The sequence below is a fragment of the Pelodiscus sinensis genome, chromosome 5, assembly GCF_052426305.1.
Source record: "Pelodiscus sinensis isolate ZL-2025 chromosome 5, ASM5242630v1, whole genome shotgun sequence".
NCBI classification, from domain to species: domain Eukaryota; kingdom Metazoa; phylum Chordata; order Testudines; family Trionychidae; genus Pelodiscus; species Pelodiscus sinensis.
In genome coordinates, this window is record NC_143056.1 from 129,426,046 (window position 1) to 129,436,676 (window position 10,631).

Genomic DNA, 10,631 nt, shown 5'->3' on the forward strand with positions numbered 1-10,631 from the left:
CTCACATCAAAGCCCCATGGCAAACTAACCATCACATCTTAAATTTCATACAAGAAATGGCCCAAAGGAAGTGCTTTCAAATGATCACTATTCAAGTATTTTAGAACTGGAATGATGGAGAAATGTGAACTTATCTGAGACAATGACTGGAGAGAGAGACCCAGATTCATCAAACAGCCAGTGGTTATGACTTCTTTGCTTAGGCGCTTTTTTTTTTTAAAGGACCTGCACTACTCTCTGTCCATCACCCACTGCTCAGCCAGTCAGCGACGAGACTTTTAGGGTGCATCTACACAGCACTGTAACTTGAAATAAAATATGCAATTCGAGCTATGCAAAGTGTATATCTTATTTCAAAATAGCTTATTTTGTCATTTGGCATGGTCTACACCATGCCAGATTTCAAAATAAAACACTATTCCAAAATGTCCCTTACTCCTTGTAGAATGAGGTTTTACAGGGATGTTGGAATAGTGAGTCTAAAGTAACAGACTTGCTGTGATGTGGGATAGGTAGGCTGGGATACTGTGGTATCCCAAAACAGCTACATGCCAACTCTGTACACGTAGGGCCCAGAAAATGGGAGACTAAACTCCACCACTGCCTCCACTAGCCCACAAAGCTCCTTGTGTAGGTAAGGGAGTAGGGAAAAGGACAAAAGGGGAAAGAAAAGGAGAGAGAAGTGAGAAGGACAGAGGGAGGAAATGGGAAAGCAAATAGAATTATTAGGGACATGGCGATTTATCTAAGTCCTAGGGGCAAAATCAAATTCTGCCACTTCTATCCAGTATTTTCCATGCTTAGAATTCAGCCAGCACCAAGTAGATCATACTGACCAGATTCCAAACCCTCAGAGGCTCTTGCCTTTTCAACAGGGATGTTCTGTTCTCTAGTCAAATCAGGCAAAGGAAAGGAGAAAACTTAACAGAGACTCCTCTGGGTGCTCATGTGTATGAACCAGAATGTTCTCTCAGTCCTCAAAAAGAAGGAGACAATGTTAATTCTGGGGCCCCTTCGTGCTACACAGTAAAACACCAGAGGCTGCCCCCCATGCTACACTCAGCTGGGCATGAAGTAGGAGACTTTGGGGCTAGAAGAGACCAACTCATCTGACCCTCTGCATATCACAGGCCTCCTGCATGGCATAGGAGATGTTTTTCTGGACTGTTTGGTCAGAAACTATCTAGTCTTCATTACAATATATCGGAGGACTCACTACTGCCGTTGTCAGTTTCTGCCAGTAGGGAATCCCCCTAGCTGGTGATGGGTGACTATTTGTGCCTTATTTCTAATTAGGGCTTGGTGTGTCTGTGATTTCCAGCCAGTGGTTCCTGCTCTGCCTTTCTTTGCTGGATTAATGAGCCCTTTAATACCAGATAGTTTATTTCTATTAAGCCACTTCACGGAAGTCGCCTCTTGCCTAAACAAGTTGAGCTCTTGCCATGGCTCACTGGAAGGCATTTTTCTCCAATCCTCAAAACGTGGGGGCTGTGTCTACATTGGCGCGATCTTGCGCCAAAGCAGCCACTTTTGCACAAAAACATGGTGCCTGTCTACACTGGCGGGGAGTTCTTGTGCAAGAACACTGATGTTCTAATGTGTGAAATCAGGGCTTCTTGCGGAGAACTATGATGCTCCCGCTCAGGAATAAGCCCTCTTGTGTAACTGTTCTTGCGCAAGAGGCCAGTGTTGACAGGCAACATGAATTTCTTGCGCAAGAAAGCCCGACGGCTAAAATGGCCCTGGGAGCTTTCTTGTGCAAGAGAGCGTCGACACTGGCACGGATGCTCATGCGCAAAGGCACATGCCCGTGTAGACGCTCTCTTGAGTAAATACTCTAAGGCTACGTCTACACTGGCCCCTCTTCCGGAAGGGGCATGTAAATTTCACTAGTCGTCCTAGGGAAATCCGCGGGGGATTTAAATATCCCCCGCGGCATTTAAATAAAAATGTCCGCTGCTTTTTTCCGGCTTTTAAAAAAGCCGGAAAAGAGCGTCTAGACTGGCCCCGATCCTCCGGAAAAAGTGCCCTTTTCCGGAGGGTCTTATTCCTACTTCAAAGTACATGCCCCTTCCGGAAGAGGGGCCAGTGTAGACGTAGCCTAACACACAAACTCTTGCGTTAAAGAGTATTTGCGCAAAATCTTGCCAATGTGGACGTAGCAGGGATGACTTGCTGCCCCAGCGCCCCGCCCTACACGAAACACACAGCTGCCTGGGGCACCAAATTGTCCCCCAGTTTCCTGGTGACCTAGAAGCTGTGTGATTGATTCTTGTGGACTGCGGCCCATCCTCTCGCCGCTCCCCAAGCAGCCTCAGAACCAGCTCTGCTCGCCAGCCCCTTCCCCTGTGCACCCCCCACCACTGCTCGCTGGCTGAGCCCTAAAGTAAGGGCTCCAGGCACCAGCTAGAACGCGCGCCCCAGCGGGAACTAGGCGTCAGGGGCCGGGCCGGAAGGTGCCGGCGCAGGGGCCGCCCAGCTGCTGGAGGCGGCGCAGGAGCGGGGCGGGGATCACAGCGACCAGCGAGCGGGGCCTCCCCGAGGCAGCGCGGACCCTGATCCCAGCCCGGCCGCAGGCGGCTCCCGGCTGCAGCCCGGGCCGGGGAGGCGCTGCCCGGCCATGGCTGCAGCGGGGCCGGCGCAGGTAGGAGGCTGCGGGTCTCTCCCGGGGCGGGGGCAGCAGCGGGGCCGGGGGGCAGAGCAGAACAGGGGCGGCCGGGGCGGGGCGGACCCGAGCCGGGGGCTGCGGGCGGGGCGGGGGCGCAGGCGCCTGTTCCCGGCCCGGGGCGGCGGGCGCTGAGTGCGGGTCGCTTGTGCCAGCAGCCCCCGGTCGCGTTCGAGGACGTGGCTCTGTATTTCACCCGGGCGGAGTGGGAGCTCCTGTCCCCGCCGGAGAAGCAGCTGTACCGGGAGCAGATGCTGAGGAATTACCGGGCCCTGGTTTCCCTGGGTAAGGACCAAGTTCCCTTTCCTAAAAGCGGTGCAGTGTCTGGGCCCGCTCCAGGCCTCAGCTGCCAGGTGTGGCTGCATCCCCGTGGTGGCAAATGTCAAATGTCAGCCCCTCCCAGGCCGGCTCCCAGCCAATGCAGAGCGCAGGGCTGCACCCCTGGGGCTAGCCTTGCATTCTGTACCTCCGTCCTGGCACAGAAGTGGTTGCAAATAGCACCCAGGCAAATAAGCCAAGGGAAAAACAGCTGCTGCTTGTCACAGCTCCCCACCTGCCCAGGAAGAATGAACGTGGTACACGTACAGCCTCGAACAATGCCTGCACCCCAAGCAGAAGAGCCGATAGGTCCGTGTACCAGTGACGCCTGCCATGATTTAGCTGAGCATGGTCACAGATGTTGCTGCTTCAGGGTAGGAAGTGAACTTGCCTGGTGGGAGAGGGAAAGAAATCTCCTCTAGAGAAGGTTGATTTTATTATGCTCCATGGAGCTGACAGCTATGCTGGGTGCCTTGGCAAGACAGGGGTGTGGGTGGCTCCATGCTCCTGGAAGGGGTGGGGTCAAGGGAAAACAGCCCTCAGCATCGCCCAGGCGTGGGGGGCCCCACACAGCACTGCCTGGAGCCTGCCCCATGGTGCACCCACCTCCTCAGGCAGCTGTAAAAGCTGGGTGGAATGTCACAGTGGCGATCTAAAGGCGATTTAAAGGCGCTGCCCCGGTAGCAATGGTGACAACTGGAGCCCAAGGGCAACTGCCCCCCCACCCTGTTTTTGGCAGGTCTGATTATGCTGTTTGGGATCTTGGCGCGTACCTCTGAAGCAGCGTCAGCGTCTGCCACTGCGGCCCGGCCGTGCCAGGGCTGCACAGACACACCTTGTCCGAGATGGGGCCCCGTTGTGCTGGGCTGCACCCACACCCAAACCAATCCCTGCCCCCAAAACCTGAGTAATAAAACTCGCCCTGTCCCCTCCCGCAGGCTTTTCAGGCTCCACCCCGGATTTAATCTGCCGGATCGAGCTCGGGGAGGCAGAGCTCTGGATCCAGGATGCCGAGAATTTTAAGGAAAGTTCCTGGCCGGAGGGAGAGTCTTCAGGTGAGTGACAACTCTCCGGTCCCTTCTGATCTGCACAGCTGCTCAGAGAGGGCTCCTTAATGTAGAAGGTGGAGCGAGAGTCGCTCCCTGGGCGCTGAGGGGAGACTAGCTGAGGCTGGGGATCGGGTGCCAGTGTTGCTATGGAAGAGGAGTGAACCGCTGGGAGAGGTCCGGTCGGGTCAGGGTGGATTATTGATCACTGGGAGTGTGTCACTGGAGATGGGGCGTCTCTTAAAGCCCAGCTCTAACTCCGCCAGGAATTACTGGGCCGCAGGCAGGAATGGCTGGGGCAGATCCTCTGGCTGAGGTAGGCAGGAAACCAGGTGAGGTGGGTAAAATGAGTCTATTTGGCCTTGATATCGATGGCTCACAGAGAGCCTAGAAATGTAGGACTAGAAGGAACCTCGGTAGCTCATCTAGTCCAGTGTAGGGATGTAACAGTGCAGTCAATTAACCGATAAGCAAAAGCTAGTAGGTTAATGCTACAGATTACACGCATTCTCCCTCCCCCCACCCCCCACTTGCCAGTTAATTGTTAGCAGGCTGGCCAGCAGCCCAGCTCAGTTCCGGCTCGCACCAGGTCCAGGAGCTCAGTGCAGGGGACTGAACTAGGGATGTTAAATATCAGTTAATCGAATAGTCGAGTAACCTCATGAATTATCAGTTAGTCGACTATTCTATAGTCATAGACTCATAGACTTTAAGGTCAGAAGGGACCATTATGATCATCTAGTCTGACCCCCTGCACAGTGCAGGCCACAAAATCTCACCCACCCCTCCTAGAATAATCCTCTCACCTGGCTCTGGCCTCACTCCCGACTCTATCAGAGGCAGCAGCACAGGGCAACAGCACAGGTCCACAAGGGGAGCTGGGTTTTAAACTGGCTCCCCTCGCAGACCAGCTCCCATCTGGCACCCTGTGCTGCTGTCTCTGATACAGTGGCAGGGGTCTTCTCGGGAGTGAGGCCAGAGCGCACTGGCTGCCGGCCCCGCCCACAGGGACTATAGAGTAGTCGACTAATTGATAATTCATGAGGTTACTTGACTATTCAATTAACCGATATGTAGCATCCCTAGTCCAGTCCCCTGCACTGAGACAGGACTAAGTATAATCTAGACCATCCTTGACAGGTATTTGTTTACACTGTTCTTAAAATCCTCCCATGATGGCAATTCCACAACTTGCTTAGATAATTTGTTCCAGTGCTAAACCACCCTGACCATTGGGAAGCTTTTCCACGTGTCTAACCTAAACCTCCCTTGCTGCAAGTTAAGCCCATTGCTTCTTCTCTTGGCTCAGTATTCAGCATGTGCATAGTCGTCTACCAAAGCGATTGCATCATCAGTAGCATGATGCAGTTCTTCTAGCCCACCACTCCACCGATTCATTGGCCATGTGCGTCATCTGTGTTGCGCTGCAGCTGCACAAATAGCTATCGCGAAGGCCCCAGCCCTGTTAGTTGGATACATAGAGACCTTGCTCAGTCCAGAACCTGTTGAACAGGGACCAGTGATGACAGGAGAGGTCAAAACCAAGTGGACGGGTCTTGGCGACAAGGGACTGGTTGGGAATTAGAACAGAGATCCCTTGCTTTTGCCAGCGTGTTTCTGCTCTAACACTGAGGTATGACAGATCAGACCATAATGGGCGACATGATGGCAGGCGAGCAGCGGGTGGTTTAAAAGGGTCATGGTGCATGCTTGGGTGGGTGCGTCCTTTCTCCAGTAACTTGCCCGTGGCCGCCGCTCACCTGCTAGGAGGAGCAATATTGCTCAGAACTTGGAGCCGTGGGAGTGGAGTCGGACGGAGGGCGCCAGAGATGAGGTGCACGGTGGCTTGTAACCGCGTCTCCACTGGTTTGGTGTGTGTCAGCCGACTCTCTGCTGGTGCGCAGTGCCTCACCGCCCAATGTGAGGTGGCGAGAGCTAGTATCTGCCGGGCGGAGGCCTGGCCACCCCAGGATGAACCTGCAAGTTTGCAAAGAAGATTGTTGTGCATCTTGACGTCAGCTGCTGCATGGTAACTCCATGTGCGGCCTACGGATGTCCACGGTTAACCAATAAGTATCCCCCTTGGGTGATACTTACCCATTAACCGGTGGCCGGCTGAGCTAGAGCAGCTCCCTCCAGCCCACATGTAAGCAGTCACCTTTGTCCCGGACGATGCTGCGTTGTCTATGTGCTTAGCACCACCCTCAGCCTTCCCGCTTGCTGTGTGTGGCTCTGTAGTTCAAAGGCCTGCCGGGGGGCAGCCCCTCACCCCCCCAGCTCAGCAGTGTCACTGAGATGTGAAACAAGGCAGACACGTTTCCCAGGTTACATCCTCTGTCCAACCCTCTTGAGGATGACAGAGTTAGTTTTGCACACAGAATGACCAGGCCTTATGCTATCAAACAGGAGAAGGTGAGGGTCCGGCATCCCCTGGATTGAAATAAAATCAGCTTGAAAACAAAACTTCAGGCCCCGTGGTGCCTGGTGCTGCATGTTTCCTGGGTAGGCTACAATTTAAGCATAAAACAAGACCCAAGAGATGCACAGGGGAGCAGGCATTGCACAATCCCCATTGGGTAGAACCAGCCTGAGTCCGGCTGCAGACTAGGCACAGCCTTGTGCAAAGGTCCCCGTTTACTAAATTCATTGCAACTGTTTAACCAGCCCTGCCCATGGGGCCACGTCCCGCCAGAGCAGCGCGCTCCCTGCAGCACTGCAACCCTAATCCCAGCCTGGGGCGGACGGACAGGGAGGGTTAGAATGCAGCTGGGCGACAATGCCAGTCACTGAAGTTTGGCCCTCTTCTCCCACCGTCATACCTGGGGCTGGGAGAAATGTGAGTGGTACTTCAACCACAGGGCAGGTCTCAGCGCCCTGAGTGGGACGGGAGCTGCCTGGCAGGGTGCGTCTTGGGGAAATGGATCCATCTGTGACGAACCTGCAGCCCTAACCATGAGCTCACCGGGGTTCCCTCTGCTCTCTCCAGCAGGGCCTGGAGTCCCAGGAGGAACAAGGACACCGTCGGACTGTGGGGAGAGCGTGGCAGGAAAGCAGGGTCCCACATTCCAGAGCCCTGCACAGGACACAGTCCGTCCCCAGGGTAAACTCAGCCAGAGCCCGGAGCTGGCTACACACCCGAGACGCCCCACAGGGCAGCATCCTTGCCACGGCAAGAGCGTCGGTGACCCATCTGCACTGACCCAGCACGCCGGGGAGCGGCCGTACCGCTGCGCCGACTGCGGCAAGGGCTTCGCGCGCAGCTCCAAGCTGAGGCGACACCAGCGCACGCACGCCGGGAATTGGCCGCACCGCTGCACCGACTGCGGCAAGGGCTTTACGCACGTCTCGGGGCTGAGAATCCACCGGCGCACGCACACCGGGGAGCGGCCCTACCGCTGCGCCGACTGCGGCAAGGACTTTTCACACAGCTCCACCCTGAGAAGGCACCGGCGCCGACACACCGGGGAGCAGCCCTACGGCTGCGCCGACTGCGGGCGGGGCTTTGCCCACAGCTCCAGCCTGAGGAGACACCGGCGCACGCACACTGGAGAGCGGCCGTACAGCTGTGCTGACTGCGGCAAGGGCTTTGCGCACAGGTCCGGCCTGAGAATACACCAGCGCCGACACACCGGGGAGTGGCCGTACAGCTGCGCCGACTGCGGCAAGGGCTTCGCCCAGGTTTCACACTTGAGAAGACACCAGCGCACGCACACCGGGGAACAGCCTCACCAGTGCGCGGACTGCGGCAAGGGCTTTGCACAGATCGCGCACCTGAGAAGACACCAGTGCGTGCACGCCAGGGAGCCGGCGCTGTGCTGTGTGGTCTGCGGGAAGGGCTTTGCCTGCCGCTCGAACCTGAGAGAGCACCAGCGCACGCACACCGGAGAGCGGCCGTTCCAGTGTGCCAACTGCGGCAGGAGCTTTGCGCAGAGCTCACACCTGAGAACACACCAGCGCACGCACACCGGGGAGCGGCTGCACCCCTGTCACGATTGCGGCAGGAGTTTCAGCAGCCCCAGTGCGCTGACCAGGCATCAGCGTACACACACCGGGGAGCGGCCCTTCCAGTGCACGGACTGCGGCCAGAACTTTGCACAGAGCTCGCACCTGAGAAGACACCAGCACGTGCACAGCGGGGAGCAGCCGTACCGCTGTGCTGAGTGTGGCAAGTGCTTTTCGCAATTGGCCAACCTCGCCCGGCACCAGGGCACCCACACCAACACCTCTCTGCCAGGGCCTGAGGGGCTTCTGGTGGCCGAGGGGCCTGGCACAGCGCCCGCAGATGCAGACCAGGTGCAAGGAGAGAGCCATTTTCTGTAGCCATATTGTAAGATCTAAAGCCCATGGCCTTTCATCTGCCACCAAATTAAAGGAGCATCAGCCATTGGCTGAGAAGCCAAGAGTCACATCCTCACATTCCTTCTAAATGACATTAAAATAGTGTCACACCAGGCTGGTAAGGGGACCCCGTGGCAGTGGCCCCCACCGCCCTCAAAAAGAGAAATAGATCTTGGGATGGACAAAGAAAAGGAGCATTTTGTCTGGCAGGGGCTCCTCCTCAGGAGTTGGGGTTGTGAATCCTCATTCTCTGTTCTGTCATTAGAGTCCTCACTGCCCTGTTGTCTGTGATCTCTGCTCACCCTGTGCAGTTACTTAGGTTCTGGGAGCTCTGCGTTCCTGTGGATGTCCCATTCCCCACCCTCTTCCCTCTAGTTCGAGGTTCTTGCAAGGCTGTGCGCGGCAGAGCAGGACCGTGGGGAGTTGCTCGCTCAGCGCTCGTTAAGTGCCTGTGTGAGCTGGGGAAAGTGCACAGGTGACCCGGCTAGGCCCTGCAGGGGTACATCTCAAGGAACCTCCGTTCCTGCCCCAGGGGAGTTGCTTTATTTTCATACCAGTAATGAGAAAGCTAAGAAGAGAGTCATCAAAAGGCTCCTATGCCTGACCATTCATTTTCAGAGGTGCGAGCCAGGACCCCAGCAGTGATGTAAATCTGCCAGCTTGTACAAAGTCTCTGGATTCCCCCAAACCCAGCGGGACTAGTCGGTTCCCTGTTTAGAAACCCAGGTCAGAGCTGTGAAGCAGGAAATGAAGACAAAAGAGGGATGTTAAAAGTTATAGCCCTGCACAGAGCCCTGAGCCTCTGACTGGGAGCGGGGGCTGGTTGATCACCTGTGAAGCTGGGCTGCCCCACAGCTTAGAGGGAACACTGGTCTTGGGTCACGGGGCCTCATCATAGGTCCTTACATGGTTTGCTGAATCCCATGGATAGCCATTGGCCCCAGGCTGCCTGAGGCATGTGTAAGGAAGGGTTATGGAGTGGGATCGGTTTCTTCATGGCCCATTGTGAGTGAAATGTCCTTAATATGGGATACGAACACATGATGTAAATCTAGCTGAGGGGTGTCACCTCAGCATACAGCGTATGCTTAACTAGGGATGTGAACTAGTCGACTAGCTGATAAGCAAATGCTTATCAGATAGTCAACACACTACAGGCAGTCCCCAGGTTACATGGATCCGACTTACATCGGATCCCTACTTACAAACGGGGTGAGGCAACCCCGCACTAGCTGCGCCCCCCCCCCCCCCAGCAGACCAGGGAGACACGGAGCGGCTTTTCTCAGCAGACCCCTCAGCTTGAGAATAAAGGACTGAGGGAAGTGAGGTGTGGGAGAATAAAACTGAGCTCTGGAGAAATGTTTGGCTAGAGTTTCCCCTACAATATGTACCAGTTCCGACTTACATACAAATTCAACTTAAGAACAAACCTACAGTCCCTATTTTGTATGTAACCCGGGGACTGCCTGTAGTCAACTAGTCGCTTCCCCCCCTTGCTGCCTCTAGAGGCAGCAATGAGGAGGGTAGGAGGGGGTGCTTCAAAGTGGCAGTGCCGCATGGAGCCTGGGGTCTGCCACTTTGAAACGCTGTGGGCAGCCTGGCCCCGGGCTGCACAGGGCATTTCAAAGCGGCAGCGCTGCATGGAGCCCAGGGCCAGCTGGGGATTCCCCCACTGACCCAGAGCTCTTTATGGCGCTGCCGCTTTGAAATGCCATGGGGAGCATGAGGCCAGTGGGGGACCGCTTCAGTCCCCTGCTGGCCCCGTGTTCCCCGCAGCGCTCTCGCCTTTGGAGTTCAGCAGCAGCCCTGGGACTGTTGCTACTCTTCGAAGGGGGAGGTGCCCTTATCGACTAATAAATAGTCAATACACATTGCATCGACTATTTAATTAGCCCATGATATAAACTGAACATCCCTATGCTTACCGTCCAGATACACAGCCACTCTTTGTAACTTTGGATACAAAGATGATACATGCATAGAAAGAGATCGTCATACTGACCAGGCTCCATCATCTCCATCGATATCGAGCATAACACGCTTTGTGCCAGATTTGTTGCCGTTCTATAATAGTGTAGTAGCAGTAATATAATTGGCCATCTTCATTGTCTTACAGCATCATGTGTAGATCTCCCAAATTCACAGATCCCCCAATTGATTGTGTCAAGAACCTAAATGCCCAAAGTCAATGTCTCAGTTCTCAGTTCTCAGTAGGGCCCGCCCCAGGTTCAAGACAAAACTTTGTGTTGCCCCCACTCCCAAAC

The 10,631-nt window shown here is 55.3% G+C and overlaps 1 protein-coding gene across 3 annotated transcripts; it reads left to right on the top strand.

The window, feature by feature from the left end:
- The first annotated feature begins 2,442 nt into the window (after nt 1-2,442).
- On the top strand, nt 2,443-8,658 carry LOC142829362 (uncharacterized). 3 transcript variants are annotated; one of them, XM_075929001.2, is made up of 4 exons: nt 2,443-2,644; nt 2,821-2,950; nt 3,922-4,038; nt 7,019-8,658. In XM_075929001.2, exons 1-4 carry the CDS (start codon nt 2,621-2,623, stop codon nt 8,347-8,349), a joined length of 1,602 nt encoding a protein of 533 aa, XP_075785116.2. In that variant the 5' UTR covers nt 2,443-2,620; the 3' UTR covers nt 8,350-8,658. The 3 variants fall into 3 exon arrangements, with proteins under 3 accessions (XP_075785116.2, XP_075785114.2, XP_075785115.2); XM_075928999.2 differs by having other exon boundaries at nt 2,444-2,644; nt 7,016-8,658; XM_075929000.2 differs by having other exon boundaries at nt 2,445-2,644; nt 2,824-2,950; nt 7,016-8,658.
- The last annotated feature ends 1,973 nt before the right edge of the window (nt 8,659-10,631 follow it).

Coding starts and splice junctions, on each gene's coding strand:
- LOC142829362 (XM_075928999.2), top strand. CDS start 2,621: ATGGCTGCAGCGGGGCCGGCGCAG. Junction 2,645..2,820: donor CTGCAGCGGGGCCGGCGCAG/GTAGGAGGCTGC, acceptor CGCTTGTGCCAG/CAGCCCCCGGTCGCGTTCGA. Junction 4,039..7,015: donor GCCGGAGGGAGAGTCTTCAG/GTGAGTGACAAC, acceptor TGCTCTCTCCAG/CAGGGCCTGGAGTCCCAGGA.